This window comes from Aspergillus piperis (assembly GCF_003184755.1).
Source record: "Aspergillus piperis CBS 112811 unplaced genomic scaffold BO85scaffold_10, whole genome shotgun sequence".
Lineage (NCBI taxonomy): Eukaryota > Fungi > Ascomycota > Eurotiomycetes > Eurotiales > Aspergillaceae > Aspergillus > Aspergillus piperis.
Window position 1 is genome coordinate 814,951 of NW_020291600.1, and position 17,253 is coordinate 832,203.

At 52.0% G+C, this 17,253-nt stretch overlaps 5 protein-coding genes across 5 annotated transcripts; 2 read left to right on the forward strand and 3 right to left on the reverse strand.

The window, feature by feature from the left end:
* Nucleotides 1-88: 88 nt before the first annotated feature.
* Nucleotides 89-3,327, forward strand: BO85DRAFT_398645 (uncharacterized protein). The gene is made up of 2 exons (XM_025657063.1): nt 89-547; nt 607-3,327. The coding sequence occupies exons 1-2, from the start codon at nt 104-106 to the stop codon at nt 2,902-2,904; spliced, it is 2,742 nt and encodes a 913-aa protein (XP_025515158.1). The 5' UTR covers nt 89-103; the 3' UTR covers nt 2,905-3,327.
* A 393-nt stretch (nt 3,328-3,720) lies between these two features.
* On the reverse strand, nt 3,721-5,509 carry BO85DRAFT_449956 (uncharacterized protein). The gene has a single exon (XM_025660275.1). The coding sequence runs from the start codon at nt 5,453-5,455 to the stop codon at nt 3,980-3,982; it is 1,476 nt and encodes a 491-aa protein (XP_025515159.1). The 5' UTR covers nt 5,456-5,509; the 3' UTR covers nt 3,721-3,979.
* A 160-nt stretch (nt 5,510-5,669) lies between these two features.
* On the reverse strand, nt 5,670-6,755 carry sod2 (superoxide dismutase sodB). Its single transcript, XM_025660276.1, has 4 exons — nt 6,566-6,755; nt 6,094-6,500; nt 5,970-6,037; nt 5,670-5,913 (listed from the first exon to the last, which is right to left on the reverse strand). The coding sequence occupies exons 1-4, from the start codon at nt 6,693-6,695 to the stop codon at nt 5,823-5,825; spliced, it is 696 nt and encodes a 231-aa protein (XP_025515160.1). The 5' UTR covers nt 6,696-6,755; the 3' UTR covers nt 5,670-5,822.
* A 168-nt stretch (nt 6,756-6,923) lies between these two features.
* BO85DRAFT_449959 (putative G-patch domain protein (TFIP11)) lies at nt 6,924-9,534 on the forward strand. The gene has a single exon (XM_025660277.1). It carries the CDS (start codon nt 7,019-7,021, stop codon nt 9,350-9,352), a length of 2,334 nt encoding a protein of 777 aa, XP_025515161.1. The 5' UTR covers nt 6,924-7,018; the 3' UTR covers nt 9,353-9,534.
* Nucleotides 9,535-9,921: 387 nt separating this feature from the next.
* Nucleotides 9,922-11,928, reverse strand: BO85DRAFT_373418 (glycerol kinase; the record flags this gene model as incomplete). Its single annotated transcript, XM_025656081.1, has 4 exons — nt 9,922-10,206; nt 10,266-10,432; nt 10,495-11,489; nt 11,555-11,928. 4 exons carry the CDS (start codon nt 11,926-11,928, stop codon nt 9,922-9,924), a joined length of 1,821 nt encoding a protein of 606 aa, XP_025515162.1.
* Nucleotides 11,929-17,253: the final 5,325 nt, after the last annotated feature.

Genomic DNA, 17,253 nt, shown 5'->3' on the forward strand with positions numbered 1-17,253 from the left:
TCTTCGCCGCAAATGAATTCAGGTGCGGAATTCTTCCCAGCATCGGGCGTGCAGTGGTATTGATCGGACTATAGAAATGTCGTGGTTGAACGACGCTTCACCGATGTCGATGACCCCCAGGACCGCAACGCCGAGAACGCCGCAGCGATCTGGCGCCGGTACGCACATGGCATCACCGCAAACTTCACGCAGGAGGGAGCGAGCGCACACGCTGACTAGTGATGGACACACAGGAACTCCGGAACCTGTCCCTCCATCGCTCGTCAACCCTTCTTCGGCCCTTCTCCAGGATCTTCTCAAAGAACAACGCGCAAATCGAGTTCCCAAGGGAACTGCGTCAGAGGACGCTGGTCAGGGCGCCCCGCGCACGCCAGAACGATCTCACTCCCGGCCCCAGTCTCGATCCCAATCCCCCGCACAGTCCCAGTCGCAATCCCGATCGCAGTCGCAGGAAGAGGTGGGCTCGGAGAAACAGCGGAAAATTCAGACCGCGCTTTCGTCGGGTCTCAGGCAGCCGCATGAAATGGGGGTCAGAGAAATGGGCGAGGTAAGTGTCTCTGGGTCATTCGATCCATGTGGCCTATAGACTGACTGACCAAATGGCAGTACGTCTCCAAGATTAATAAACAAAACTTCGACTTGAAGCTCGAAATATTCCACCGTGTGCAACAAATGGCCGCTTTGGAGAAGAAACTACAGCGTATGGAGCAACTGGAAGAGGAACTTGAGCGCTTGCGAGGCCTGGAAGACGAGGTTCAGGAACTGAGGGATGCCGAGTCAGACAACCAGCGACTAAGGGAATCCAACGAACAATTACGACATGAGGTTGACAAGCGGGACCAAGCAATCACCGAGGCTGTTGATATGATCTGCCTTCTGGAGAATAAAGTGGCCCAGTTGGAAGCTGGTGAAAATCCATCGACACCTTCTACCACTCGCGGGTTCGAGGACGACGACCCCGGTGCTACGACTCCTAGGCAGAATACCACGTTTGCCGCTATTGACATCCCGGAGAGAACATCCTCATGGCGGGGTACTGCCCGTTCGAAGCATCGGCGGTCATCTTCGGATTCGCATCAACTCAAGCGAGCTCCCTCATTGTTGTCCGATGATCACAAGAGCCCCACAACACTGCAGACCACCTCAACTACTGCCGACGACCGGTCTCGTTCAGCATTGAGTGACATGACGAAATCAGAAAGTCTGCAATCTATGAGTGATTTCCTCGAGCCCGAGTCCCCAAGGCTTAGTGCTCTGAGCGAATGCAGCGAATTGTACCCGCATGAAGAAGCAAGCGATCAGTTGGATATCCCGATCAAAGAGCGAGACTCATCAGGGGTCTCGGAGGCTCCCAAAGGAACGGTTGAGGATTCCGCCAGTAAAAGCCTGATTGAATCTTGGATCCAGCCACAACGTGATGCCTTCCTGGAAGATGTGCCGGAACAGGATATATTGCCCTCGAATCTTCTCAGACAAACGGGTAAACCAAGCTTTGAGAGTGACTCATACAATAGCTCGAGCCAGAAAACACGAGTGGATAGCGTGTTTGGAGGTTCGAGATTACCCCCTACTCCAGACACTATGAGTACGGCGTACGCCACTGGCCCCAACAGGTCGAACGGCAGCATTGTTGCGGAAAAGAGCCTTGTTGATCAAGCTATGACGGCCGGACACGGTCGTCCGCGTTCTGCAGGGGCACTTACAATGAGGCGTAACTCCACTAACAGTGCAGCGGTTGGTAGCGTGGACATGAATGTAAGTGATGCCACTTTACATCGGCCTGACACCGATGAGGAAGAATCGCCTACTTTCTTCCCCTTGAACAGCCTCACATCGCGGGATCAAAGGCTATATTGCCCAGAAACCCTCGACAAGAAGAGCCTTGGGTATATTGGCCAGAATGCATTTCTCAATGGTGAAGGCCTTGACAGGGTTTTTTCAAAGCTCGATAATAGCTACTATGGGTCCATGGCACAGGATGAATCTGACAGCTCCTTGTCTTCATCGCCTCCTTTGACGCCCCAAGATTGGGTTGAGGCTTCTAAGCCGAATGCCAAACGCCGACGGGACAAGTCTGCTATGATGCCTCTTGTACCTAAATCGAAAAACCCCCGACCTCAGGAGACGCGAATCACTAGTCAGTCGTCTTTTATTGGTCGTCGGCACAGCATCGATAGCACCATCAGGGACTCGGATGTTCCCATGATTCCCACACTGGATATACAGTCGCTAGAGTCTGGCTTGCAGCCTGGGCCCGAACTAGATCGTCGGATGATCGGACGCAAGATTAGCATCCGCCCTCCTTTCTTTGCACGTTCGGCGCCCCCTCGTCGTCTCCAGCCTTCCCTAATGTTCGATGGTTCGGATTCAGACGATGGAGCTCCTCCTCCCATTATTCGTAAAGCACGCGATGACAATCCAGCCAAACCAACTAAGACGGCTTTCAAAGCCGAAAGCAATAGTTCCAGTTTCTCTTCGTCTGTGCCAATGCCTGCCGACGCCAAACGGGGAGATATTCATCGGACATTGCCACACTCCTTTACCGAATCCGGCTTCATGAACAATGCAGTGGCCAAACCGCCGCCGCCCGACCCCAAGGACCACAAGCGGCGCAGTTCCCTTGGAATCTTCAGCTGGGTGAAAGGAGCTAGCGGGCTTGGGAAGAAGGCGGAACCAGAGCTTCCAGTGAAGGGCAGCGCGCCCAGTACTGCCTTGGTCAAGAGCAGACCTCCTCGGGCGACTCCAGAGTCAGGAAAGAGTGCTTCTGACTCCGGTAGAACCATTGAGATGGGCGCGATGAACGTTGCCATTGATGACATTGCCTCGAAGTCCAAACATTCAAACCACGACGAAGAAACAGGCCGACGACCAAGGTACATCGACCGACGGGCTCGTCGTGGCTAAATTGGCAGTTGCCTTATCCCGCTTACGAATTTCTTTCTTTCCTTTCTGTTTTTGCATCTTTCCCGGGACTGTTTATGATCTATCACGATACCCCATGAGTTACATGTCTGATGACACGGATTTGTACCAGTATTGCATGCGCAGCAGAGAGTACCGCGTTTCTGACGTTTTATTTTTGGGCCATTAGAGGTGGTTGCTAATTCTTTGTTGCTTGCTATACACATGGTATCTGGCTGGCACACGATATCATTTTGTGCTTCTTGCTTTGGTGATTTTTTTTTTCAATACCTGACGTTGTGATCGTTCGTTCTTAATGAGATTTCAAGCAGTGGTTCTTACCAACTAGTCAGTCTTGCGAAATTACCAGTATACCGTCTTAAAGGACTTCTTGATAGCCTTCCTTGATCATCAATTAATCCAGTGAAAAACCAGAACAAACCTTGAGGTAGTATCCAGTAACTTACAGTACTACGAACCGGCACCAACACCATATAGACCGTAAACAGCCCAACCCTCATAACCCTTCCATGCGTTCAGTCGGTAGTTTGTACCTTATTATACCGTGGTTGAGAGATTAGGAATCCACAGTAGATGGAACGCAAGAGTACTCAGTAGTAAGACCGTCTACTGAGACCTATAAGGTCCCTTTCCAACTAACCTCTTTGATCTGATTGTTTCTTTCCAGTGGACGAGAGATCTAGCGTTAGATACCACAAAATGCTATGGATATGCAGATAGTATATGTTGAGATGGGGGGTTTAAACCTTCCCAGATGAATTTAGCAAGTAACTTTGATGGTATGTATACAAGACACTCTTTTATGATGATGATGATGATGCAATATAATAATAAGAAGTAGCAAGTAAGTAAGTACTCCATACACGCCTGTCCTGTCCTGTTCTCCCCTATTTTATCTTAGCCTTGCCTTGCCTTGCCTGCTTGTGTTGTCAATCTATATAATAAAATTATGTAAATAATGCCGTCCGCCATACCATTACCCAATGCAACCAGCCTATACAAAACTCCCATACCCAAAACTCCAACATGAACCTTTTCTCAAGAGGGAGATGAAATATCAATACCACCCCGTCCCATCCTCCCCCCTCTTCTTCCCCTTCGGATTCATCGATATAATCCTCTGTCCAGGTAAGGTATCATCCGCAATCGAAGCTTCAAAAATCCCTGAGATAGACCGCTTCCCCAGCATCTGAAACGAATCATACCCCTCCAGTAACCCATTACACGCTGCCCATTCCCTCGACAGCCGCGGTGACTTCCCGTCACCTAGATCACACCACCGGGTGACCACAATTGCATGTCGGAAGTGCAAGGAGCGCGGGTCCGTGCGATCCTCGGTCAACTTGATCTCGACGAGGTATTCGGACGGACACTCCGGACAGCGGCGCATGGGGCGACATTTCCCGCATAGAGTGGCAATGGAATTAGGGTTATGAATGCGCCGCGCCATGAGGTCCTTCGCGCGGTGTTCGAGACCCTGTAGGGCGGAGGTGTCGCGGGGTTTGGGGATGTGAGTGAGGGCGCATTTGCAGACGTTCATGAGTTCGCCGTCGCGCCAGTGTGCGCAGGCAGAGAAATACGGCCAGTAGTCTTCGCGGGAGTAGAGGAGGAGACGTTGCGAGCTGGGCGGGAGGTCTGGGTCTGCGAAGCGGGTGCTGATGACCCGCATCAGCAGGTGGCCTTTGTGGATGTGGAAGCGGGTGTGGTGGGACCAGTCGTCGCGGCGCCAGCGGCGGGAGAGGGAATCCGGGGGTAGGCCGTAGGAGGGGGAGAAGTTGTGGGCGCGCATGACGAGTTGGACGAAGCTGAAGGGGAGGGTGCGGCCGTGGGTGATGCGGTGACGCGGGGGCGGGAGGAGGGAGTTGCGCATGTTGGGGCAGTTGAAAAGAGGGTTGATGACATGGGCGGGTTGCAGTTTCTCGTGGCCTTCTTGGGTGCGACGGTGGTAGCGGGCGCAGGGAAAGCAGAGGAGGTGATGGGGGAGGTAGCGGTCTTGGGAGACGAGGAAGTCGGATCGGTATTCGCGGTTGGAAGGGTCATTGAGGGCTTGCCAGGGTTGAAGCGGGGCGAGCTTGGAGAGGAGGGTTTTGCTGGCGAAGGCGAGACTGGCTTGGTCGGCGGGATTGAGATAGAAGCAGATCTCTGCCCAGAGGATTGGGGTAAGACTGGCGATTAAGGGCTCGCCTGGAGGACGGTTGTCGAACTCGGAGCGGTTGGCGTAGGGGTCTGAAGGGTCGATGTCCTGGACGCCGATGGCGTGCAGGATTTCGGTGTGATCGCGGCTTTCACCGAGTTGGGTGTCTTTGTTGGCGTTGAGTTCCCGGTATTTGAGGCGATGGGCCTCCAATGGCGCCAGGGAGGGCAGTGGAGGGACATCTTCGCTGGTGGTGCTGGGCCGCTTGAAGCCGGCGCGGAGGTCTGGAGTGGATGCGCTGTAGCCCTTGCGTAGGACTTGTCGGGATTTCTTGGGCCGGAGGGCATTGGCGAAGAAGGCGCGGAAACCGCGCCTTTCTCCCGGGCTGTCATCGGACATTGGGGGGAGGATTTGAGGGTGAAGCGGAGAAGATGGGAGGTCGAAGAGAAGATGAAGATGAAAGATGAAGCCGGCGATGCAGCGAATGTGAAACATGATCGGCGCTGTATTACGTTTACCGGATGTTACGGAGCTGACATCCGCCACCTGCCGAGCTTCAGCCACTGTGGCTGATGAGGAACATGAATCTATTGGTTTGTTTACGGAGAGAAACGAAGAGAAGAGAGGAGAGTGCCATTAATACGGAATTTGCATTAGGGCATCGGGTTGAGCCTGATTAGTTCCAAATCCATAGTACACATAATACGCAGATCCACAATCGCTAATCAAGCCGCGTCAATATACAGTTCATATCATAAGAAAAGCTTTACGCGGAGAAGCGCTTCTCCACGGCCTTCCAGTTGATGACCTCCCAGATGGCCTTGAAGTACTCGGCCTTGCGGTTCTGGTATTGGAGGCTAGAAAATGATGTTAGCTTCTGGTAATCTTCACGGGTTAGGACGGGTGTACTTACTAGTAGGCGTGCTCCCAGGCGTCAATACCCAGCAGGGGCTGGAACTGGCCGACAACGGGGTCCTGGTTCTGTAAAAAGGTTAGCCAACTTGAAGGCTTTCTTCACACGAATGGTGCAGTCTTACGGCGTAGGCCTTGATGCCAATGTGACCGGTCTGCTTGTCCTTGACGAGCCAAGCCCAGCCGCTACCCTGGATAGCAGCAAGAGTAGCATTCATCTTGTTCTGGAATTCCTCCAGGCTGCCGTAGGTGTCGTTGATGGCAGTCGACAGGGCACCGGACGGGGGCTCACCACCGCCAGCGCTCTTGGGAGCAAGGTTCTCCCAGAAGAGGGTGTGGTTCAGGTGACCACCACCGTGGAAGTTGATCAGGGGCTTGAGAGCGATCTGAGCGGCAATGTCGTTCTTGTGCTGGGCCTCCTGGAGCTGCTCAATGGCAGTGTTGTAGCTGTTGACGTAGGTCTGGTGGTGGTTCTTGTGGTGAAGCTCCATGATCTTGCCGGAGATGGAGGGCTCGAGAGCGCCATAGTCGTCTACAAGGAGTCAGTTCAGTCACTACAAGCTCTATATGACTCTAGAATCGCAGGGGAATGCATACAGGACAGGTCAGGGAGAGTAGCCTTGCCGCGGGCAAAAGTCAAGCCCGCCATGCCGGCAGTTCTGGGAGTAGCCGAAGCTCCGGCGCGCAGGGCCGTACGGGCAGAGGTGCGGACGAGGGAAGCAGCCATTGTGAGCGTTAATTAGAACAGAGCAAGATGCACTATTACAATAGATCCGGGGGTGTTTAGGGGATGAGAGGAGAGTTGCTGAAGAGAAAAAGGGAGAAGAAGGAAGAAGGAGAGATGAAGAAGTTCAACGTCATAACGGCTTGTTTCTTCGGAGGGCGCATTTCCCCGCGCCGAACTTTCCCGGCATTTGGATCCACCATCTTTTAGCTTCATCCATCCATACTCAATCACAATCTCCGTCATGCTGCCGGGCTTTCTCTCGCCTTCATCGCCGTGAATCTCGATCCCTTCCTTTGTGCCGCCCTTCGCCCTCCAGCCCGGCCATGGAGTCCCCCTCATCCTCGCCCTACGCCGGCCAAAAACGCAAGATCGCCGACATGAGCTCCGATGAAGAGGAAGAAGAAGATTACCGCCCAACCATGGGCTTTCGCGGGTTTGCTCGCGCGTCGTCTCGCTCCGAGTCGCCTCCATCTCACGGCGGGCTGGGAAGCGCCCGTCGTAACCCCCGCAATAATACCGCGCAGTCAGCGATGAAAGGCGGCGGCAACAATGCTAGCAAAGGAATGTCCGGAGGCAATTCCTTCGCCGCGCGCATGATGGCCAAGATGGGTTATGTCGAGGGACAGGGTTTGGGTTCTTCCGGCCAAGGTATCGTCAACCCGATTGAGGCCCAGGCTCGTCCTACAGGTGCCGGTTTGGGTGCGGTCCGTGAGAAGACAAAACAAGCGCGGGAAGAGGAAAAGCGGGCGGCAGCTCTCCGGGGCGAATCCGTCGAGGATAGCTCAGATGAAGAGCGCAAGAGGCGACGGAAGAAGAAGGAGGAGCGCAAACGAGAGGGCCGGAGCGGTACAGGGACACCAGTGGCTCGCGCGAAGCCCCAGTTCCGAACTGCGCGCGAGATGGAAAAGGATATGGAGGGCTTGGAAGTTCCGAACGTGCTGAAGTCGCTGATCGATGCGACTGGGAAGGACCAGAAGGTGCTCACGTCTACAGCTGGTCTGATGACGCCGCAGACGTTCGTTACCCAAGGAGAAGGAGAAGCCTGGAAGATCGCGCAACGCGCACGAAACGACCTAGAGGCATTTGCAGACGAGTGGAAGGGTCTGACAGAGCGGAAGAAATACATCGAGCTAGAGGAAGCCCAAGTCGTGGAACAGCTAGATACGAATCAGCTCAAGGCCGACCAGCTGTCTGAGCTCGTCACAGCCATCGGCCAGCTAGAGATCTTCCAGAAGGAAGACACTCGGGCGAAATTCGACGAAATCACCGACAAGCTGGAGTCCATGGAGATTAAGTACCGCAACGAGATTGATGAATACCGACTGCCAGAAACGGCCGTCGCAGCTCTTCATCCTCTTTTCCGTCAAGCGATGGAAGAATGGGAGCCTCTCAGGGACCCAACGTTCCTTGTATCCAACCTCCGTCGTCTCCAACCTCTGCTCCTCCGAAAAGCCAACACCGAACACACCCAGCGACAATCCACCTCCCCCTACGAAACCATGATCTACACTCTATGGCTACCCCGAGTGCGCTCCGCCCTCCTCAACGACTGGGATGTATACGAACCCGCCCCAGCAACCTCCCTCATCGTCGCCTGGAAAGAGCTCCTCCCCTCCTTCGTCTACACCAACGTCCTCGACCAACTTGTCGTACCCAAGCTCACCAACGGCCTCAAAGACTGGAAACCCCGAAGCAGCAGTCGCCGCCACCACACCTCATCCACCAACAGCTCCCGCTTCCCCTGGTGGCTCTTCACCTGGCTTCAATACCTCGACGAGCGACACACCAACCCCAAGCAACCCACGGGCCTCCTCTCCGACGCGAAGCGCAAATTCCGCGTCGTCCTAGACAGCTGGGACCTCAACAAGGGACTGATCAACGGCATCGAACTCTGGCGCGACGCCCTAGGCTCCGAATTCGACACCTGTCTCCGCAACCACCTCCTCCCGCGCCTCGGCCGCCACCTCCGCGAAGACTTCGAAGTCAACCCACAAGACCAAGACCTCACAGCCCTCGAAAACGTCCTGAAATGGAAAGACTTCTTCAAACCAAACGTCATGGGTCTTCTCCTCGTCGCCGAATTCTTCCCCAAATGGCACAACATCCTCTACATCTGGCTCACCAACGACCCCAACTACGAAGAAGTCGCCGAATGGTTCACCTGGTGGCGCACTCAAATCCCTGCCGATATCAACGACCTCACCATCGTCGACGACGAATGGAACAAGGGTCTCCAAACTATGGACCTCGCCTCCCAGCTAGGCGATCGTGCCGCTGCTGAACTTCCTCCGCCTTCATCTACCACTACTACCACCACCGAACACGCAACAACAAAACCCACAGACAAACCCGCTGCTGCTGTGCCAACAACAACAGCAGAACAACCCCGCAAACCCAAAATCATCGAAGAAGTCGCCTTCAAAGATATTCTCGAATCATGGTGCATGGAACAAGGCCTCATTATGTTGCCGTTGCGTGAAGCGCATCCGCAAAACGGTCAGCCTTTATTCCGCATTACGGCTAGTGCGACGGGTAAGGGCGGTGTTGTGGCGTTTGTGCAGGGGGATGTGGTCTGGGTGCAGAATAAGAAGGCGAAGGAGATTTGGGAGCCTATGGGGTTGGAGGATCAGTTGGTTGAGAAGGCTGAGGGGAGGTAGACTGGTAGATTTTTAGCATTGATCGGATATATACTTTTTTGTTATCTCACTGGTTGTGGGATGGATTATTTTCCTATTATTATTTGCTATTGGATTTGTGGGTTAGTTGTGATACCATACCATACTTACATACTATTACTATGAATCTTATGCTTCATGTTGGGGCAGGTCAACTACTATCATTGCTATACTTTTTTACTCGACTGTATGTATGTTTTTCAAGTAAGTTCGCGTAGTTGATTGATTGTGACTACAATTATGCTCAATATGAAAGAGAGAAAAGTCTTGTTCATCATCAGACGTCATTCCTATTATATCTATCTGAAATATCAATGACATGAATATGTATAAGGTAAGTACCGTGCAGCTATATATACCGATAATGTACCTGATGTGGAATCCAGGCATCCCCAGAGAAATTTGAACCTGTGCCAGGCCGAACCCAGGACCCAAGTAGCCATGCCGTAACCCCGAGTGCAAAGCAATGAGAAAATCAAGACGCTAAATCGCTGAATCAAATGTTGAAAAAGACAAAGCCACCGTTCTATGACGTGGGTTTAAGAAGAATACTATGCACCGTTCTGTCCTTCTTCTTCTTCTTCTTCCGAATCATTCGTGTCGAGCCAGCCACGCGACATCTCGACGGCCTTGGACCACTGACGGTACATCTTCTTGCTCTGCACTGGGGAGGCATGGGGAAGGAAGGTCGTGCGGTTTGCCCGGTTCATGTCCTTGAGCTCGCTGAAATCCTTCCAGATGTTGACCGCGAAGCCAGCTGCGATGGCGGCTCCCAGCGCCGTCGTCTCGTGCATGGCCGGGCGTTCAACGGGGATTTGAATGATATCGGCTTGAGTCTAAGAGGGGGGCATTAGTCTCCGTTGATCAGGTGACAGGAATCATGTGAGTAACCTACCTGCATGCAGATATCGGAATTGCTCATACCGCCATCGACGGCCAATTCCGACAACTTGTGACCACTGTCCATCTCCATGGCATCCAAGATGGCCTTGGTCTGGAAGCAGGCAGCCTCCATGGTGGCACGTGCAATGTGTCCACGCTGGGTGTGCTGAGTGATACCAACTGAATTAAAGTCAGTAAATATTTTTCTCACACAGAACGGCGCAGAATGCGGGTGAACTTACAGATGGTTCCCTTGGCATCATCGATCCAGTAGGGTGCGAACAGACCACTGAAGGCCGTGACGAAGACACAGCCGCCACTGTCGGGAACGGTCGCAGCGACCTCGCTGACTTTACGGGAATCACGGAAGAAACCCATGTTGTTCATCAGGAAGGAGATACCACTTCCAGCAACAGCGACACTGCCCTCCAAGGCATACACAGGCTTGCGGTGCTTGCCCAACTGGAAGCCCACGGTGCCAAGCAAGCCATGCTTGGAGATAACAGGCTTCTCACCAACGTTGTACAGAAGGAAACAACCCGTGCCATAAGTGTTCTTCGCAGATCCGGGCGTGAAGGCACAGTGACCGACCAAGGCAGCAGATTGATCTCCAAGACAGCTTGTGATGGGGATGCCCTCAAGCGGGCCGTCTCTGACCCACCCGTAGCCCTCGGGGTCAGACGAAGGGAGAATCTTGGGCAGTCTGATCTTGTTCTTGTCGATTTCGAAAAATTTCAACAACTTATCATCGTAATCAAGCGTTTCGAGGTTCATGAACATGGTTCGTGAGGCGTTCGTGACGTCAGTCACCAGCCGGCCGCCCTCCGGGCCACCGTTCAGGTTGTACAACAGCCAGGTGTCGATGGTACCAAAAGCCAGGCGGCCCTCATCATATGCCCTCTTCACCTCGGGGAGGTTGCGGAGCATCCACATGAGGGTGACGGAGGAAGGGTATGTCGACAGGGGAAGGCCGCAGATGTTTGATAGCTCATCCGCACCCTCCTTTGCCTTGAGTTCTCGAACCAGCCCAGTGGTTCTGGTATCTGGCCACGCGATTGCGTGGTGTAGAGGCTCACCAGTTTCCCAATCCCAGCACACTGTTGTCTCACGTTGACTGGTAATACCAATAGCCTCGATATCGTCCCGGGAGTGACCGAGTGCGAGGAAGGTCTTCATAGCTTCTTCAATGCAGGTGTAAACGGAATCGACGAGTTCAAAGGGGTCTTGTTCGTGCCATCTAAGAAGTAGAAAACAGACATGAGCGTGATGAAGACGGACTGTGGGTGGAATGGTGAGACTTACCCTGATTTCTCGTGGATTTGGCGGAATTCCATCTGGTACTTGGCCACAGGAACACCAGTGCAGTCGAAAATGATGAAACGAGAGCTGGTGGTACCGGTGTCAATGGCACCGATAAAGCGATCCTTCATACTGCTTCCGTGACGGCTCTCGTTGGGTTGTAACAGGGAGCGGTTGCCATCGTGCGACTGGTAGGCGTGAATGTCCATGAAAGGCTGGGGTTCTTCCTGCTCGACGGCGGAGTCGAGGTCGGCCATATCGAAAGGATTCCTCATCTTGGAGGTGGTAATTGGTGGGGTTCTGGCCTTCTTGGTGGAGGGATTGAGAGGATCGGGGAGAGCGATAGAGTCAAAAGTGATGGTGGGTGATTTCTGCATTTGTGCGGTGGGAGGGGCTTTTGAGGCTCCGACTTCTGATTTCCTAAAGAGGGAGGATAGAAGTGACCAGGAAGGCAGAGCCTGAAAAAGGGAAGAACTGATTGGAGAAATCGTGGCGGTATTGAAATAGAAAGGAGGGAGGAAAACAGGATTACGTCCTTAGTCCGATACTTAAGGAAGAAACGGACGAGTGGGTGGGTGGGGGATAGTAAGAGTAGTAAGGCTGGAACTACGAAAATGAGGACGCCCGGTGGCGGCAGTTGCAGCAAGCCAGTAGTAGTGCAAGTAGTACAGATCCAAGAGTGTGCAAGTATGAGAGCAGCGAGCAGCAAGAGAGCAAGGACCCAGCGCGACGGATGGTGACGTATGCGTGATAACCGATTGGGTGGAGAGGGATCCGAGAGATGAATCTGGAGAAACAAGAGGAGGCGCCAGGTGTGGATAAACCGCTGAAAGGCTGGAGGAAGGTTGAGAGGAGGGACCGGAAGAGAGGAGAGTGTCCGCAAGAGAGAGGGTATGAGGTCACAGAGAAGACTGGATAAGACCGGGTGTGGTTTATTGGGGTGTGGCGACGGGTAGAAGGGAAGGGAAGGAGAACAGAACGGAAGGGAATCAATTAAATCTGGCTCAAGAGATGTTGGAGGCAGGATGAGGGAGACTCTTTATCCAACTCGGTGGGACCTCTTTTTCTTCTTGTTCACGTTGTCCTCGGGGTTGCTGATAATTTATTCCTTTAGATTTTCTATTTTATTTTTATTTTAATTCTTTGCGTGGTAGTCCCTCAATTTTTCCCTTTTCAATCAAATTATTAAAAAAATGTGCCCCCCCAGATAGGATTTGGGTCATGCATAGCTTGTTCCGGGGAATCCCCTGGGTCTAGGTGGTATTCCTGCCGGAAAGTAAGGTCCAAGGTCGAGTCGAGTCCAATCCGACCTAGACTAGATCGCTAGTACGGTACCAGTACCTGCTGCTATCGACTGGACTAGCCCGGGGAAACACTAGAAAGAGGTAGTAGTAGAGGAAGAGGAGAGAGGGGGGTCGGGGGGGAGTACACTCTCACTCAATACCAATACAGAGACAGACAGACAGAACAAGAGGGTCAGAAGAGCAGGTGCAATGGACTAGCGGCGAGTACCCAATCTGGCAATATGCTGGATGCGCATCCCCGTTCGTCCATGGCGGAGAAGTGGGGGCGTGGGGGAAAGGAACAAGAGGAAAAGAGGGAAAGAGGGAAAAAAAAAAGAAAAAAGGGAAAAACGCAGCCAGCAATCAATGGGTAATCCCCTTCCTTTCCCACTAATCTTTGCCTTCCTTCCTCCCCTTCTGGGCCCTTCTCATCATTTTTTTTTCTGATCAGACGACCACTGCCCGTCGTCAGCATTGACACCCGCCCCTCCCTCATCCCCCCCCCGTTGGTCTTTTCTTGTCGAACACTTGTGAAGGTTCTCCGTTCCTCCCCCCTTACGCGGATGGCAACCATGCCTTCCGGGTGATTTTAGGAAGGTTTACCCCTGGTCACTCGCCATTCTTATCTCTTTAGCTTATTCGGTGGGCTTCCATCGGCGTTACGGATTCTGGAGTAGTTACTACTGATTACTGAATACAGTAGTACCTGGCAGGTTGTGGATGGATTCAAATTTCTCCATTGAACCTTTTCTTTTTTTTTCCCCCTCTTGATTCGTTCCTATCGCTTGTGTTTGAGAGTTTCAGTTTACTACAGTAGAAATTGATAGATATTGATCGTAACTTATTTGAGGAACAATATGTAAATGCAATCATCTCCAGCTGTCACGACATCTTTTCGACCCAAACGACCGGATATAACGCCGACAAGGTTTCACAGCTCACAGTTCACTCATTTCCTTTTTTTTTCTTCTCTTTCCTCAATCTTCTCTCATCGGCAAGGTATCCGACCCAGCAGACCGAGTAGGTAGTATTCCAGAGTTAGACAAGCGCTAAGAATAGTCGCTGGGCTCCCACATGACACTCATGGCGGACCCATAAAAATTCCATGGATTTCTGTTTCCAGGACAATCCCTCCACCCGCATTAGCTAGCGTCTGTGCCTAGAACCACCCGCGAACACGGAGCCATATGGAAGAGAACATCAGGATTCAATTGGGTCCAAAACAAGCAATTAAGGGCTGACTGACCTGCTCAGATTGCGATGTGAAACATGGCAGATGCTGATATTCATCGTGATATTGATATTGGATCTTTTTATTGCTCTTATTTCCGATACCGCTGGTTTAATTGGTGTGATTAATGGTTTCGCGCCCAATCCCATGTACAACTTTCACAATTAAACAATCAATCGCGATTCTGATCTATCAATCCGATTCCTTGTTTGAATACCAAGAAAAAAACCGCAGATGCCAGATCAATGCATCGTACATCGATACGTAAGCCTGCCCGACCTAACTAAACAACTGGACAATTCAGGATGCAGTGTACAGTTATGAGTGCCTGTATACCGACATGTCCCCTCGAAGATCTACAATCGGCATCCCTAGAACCCAATGGATCTCCGGTCCATCTGCCCCAGAGACCGTAGACCGTCTTCTCGTCTTGCGCCCCTTCGACCTCCGCTCCCCCTTGACAACAATCCCTGCCAAGGATCCGACTCAACAACCAGAACGGCGGGGTCGGCGCTGAATGGACAAATGTCGCGACTTGAGGGCGAAACGCGCAAGAAAAAAAAAAGAGGGGCTCTGCGGGTGAGTCTCCGACTCCGCTACTATGGGATTCTGCGCTTCTACTTTGACTAGATGGATTACTAGATTCCTGTCGATCGAGCACATGACAATGTCCATTTTTCTCCCGCTAGTCCCTTTTTAACGCGTTGTTCAAGCAATCGGCGATCTAGACCGGGGTCTTTCGACCCCTGGCTCCAATATTCTTTCCTTTTTTACTGTTTTTTCTTTCTGATCACTTGAACACCGAATGGATAATTCTCCTTTTTCCTTTTCTTCGCCTGTCGTTTTCGGATAGTCCTGCTGTGCTGTTGCGCTGCTTAAGATCTTCAGCCCATTCTGAGTAATAGTAGATAGTAGTCCCTTCACAGTTCACCCGTTTTCTTAAAGCACGGGAGCACGTACATAAACTACCATACATACTAGTAGCGATCAAGTGACTACTAATCCATCCATCTCAATGGATGCGTTGTCCCCTGCCCTCCATATGCAATCACATTTTACTTTGGCCTTCTAGACCGTCGGCTCCCCTGACTGGCGACCTTCTAGCGTGCCGCTGTACCATTCTCCATTTGGCAGAGAGACATGGGGGAGGCGACCTCGTTCGGCCCTGTGATTTACGGAGAAATTTTACAATCCGGATACTCGGTTCGGCTTGGCTGGGGGAGGAAGGGAAGCCTAGCAGCTGGGCTGGGGGGGGCCACGGGACCAATTCTCCCGGCTATCGTCCTGGCGTTCCGGCTAACTCCAATACTCTTCTTCTGCTCGGACCAGTCCAGACGCGCCAAAATATAGTAGGATTAATTATCCCAACCCCAGTACCACGATATCGATCCATCGATGAATTCAAATCGCTTCAGACTTCCCTATCTCTCCCTGGAGAATTTAATGACACTACCAATATGCGTCCATGGAATGGAAATCAATCATGCCGCCTGCCTACATTTCTCCGTCCGTATAGTGAACCGCCACGGCAGGGCCGCCCCCAAATCTAACTCCCGGGTGGTGACGTCTTCGACCGGACTTGACCTTCCTAAGGGCCACCTCAATAAATCACACCCACCGACACAAACAGCTCCCAAGTAACGCAAGCAAGCAAGCAAGCCAGCCAGCAGAAACCCCCAAACCCGCCCGCCCATCATCAACTAGCCACGACATTGATCTGCCATCTATCCCTATTCAGGTATACGAAGCAACTGCCCCAGGAACCGTTGTGGTCCTCCCCAAATTGAGCGGAGAAGAAGATCAACAGGTTCAGCTTCCAATATGGTCATCTATGTAATCATTCGCCTTTCGAGTATGACCTCACTAGACTATCAGCCCCGAAAGCTCAATTGCCAAGGATCTATATCATCATCCCTCAATGATGCAAAGCTGATATGGGGAAAACCCATCATTCATGGACCGCAATCACATCAGCCACATCCGTTTTTATCGCCCTGGACCACGGGCTCGTCTCGCCCCAAAAGGGCGGGCCGACACATCCCTACCAATTCCCATCGAAGAAACATACCCTGTCCGCCGAAACAAAGGACCCCTAGCCAGATATCATTACCTATCTACCCATATTAGCTACAAGATCCCCCGATTCAAGCATGTGGATGTATGCCTAAGGTATACACATCCACACACACACAGCAAAGCAACAACCGGATCCAGACCCGCGGCGGCCGTCCACCACCACACATACTCACACACGCACATCGTCAACCCCGAAACCTGTTTCAATGCGGCACCTCCCCGTTCCGGTCGTCATTGTTGGCTCTTGATCTGCACAAGCAGCATACACACACATCCGTATCACACGCCATAGTAACCCAGTCCCAAGTCTTCCTGCTACTTCCCCCCCTAAACTGGACTACTTACTATACTACTTACCTATCACAGAACAAACACACTCTATATCCCACGACTCGGATTCGTTCGGAACATCCGACATTGCAGAAAGCAAATGCCGTCCGTCCAACCCTGCATGCCACATTCCAGACCTGCTGTTCGTTCGTTCGTTCGTTGTTCGTTGGGCGCGCCCGCCCAACCCTTATCTTTATTACCTTACTTTACCTGCATTTAGTCAAGCATACGGTATACCGTTGGTTTTATACATAGTTACCGCAGAAAAGCCACCCGGAGTTCCGACGAGCCTGGGCACTTCTCGTCTTACTTTCCTTTTCTGTTCGGGTCAGGTAGGTCGTTTTTCTGCCGGATTTGGATGGAAGTTCTTCAACCCAACCGGACTTACATACGTACTACTGTCCTTTTTTGCAATCTACCCTTGCTGGCGGGGCCCCACTCCCTGCCTAATTTTATTTTATTTTATTTCACCTTTTCTTTTCTTTTTACTTTTCTTCTCGGCCGTATATGCAGCCTTTTGCTACTTATAGTGCTTGGTACATGCTGTAGATAGATACTATTTGGTAAGTAGGTGGTAAATTGTTTTTGGATTGGGTTTGGTGTTACTACTAGTAGACACCGTCACCTGACTTCAATTGATACTATCTTTATATATAAATCTCCGGAGGGGGGAGGTGTGATGTCTGGCTAGACCTTCCAACTGGCGCTCTGGCTGTCCTTGTGGTAGACTGAAACGATTGAACTGTGCAATTGTGCCAAACTGAACCTACTAAATACGAGAG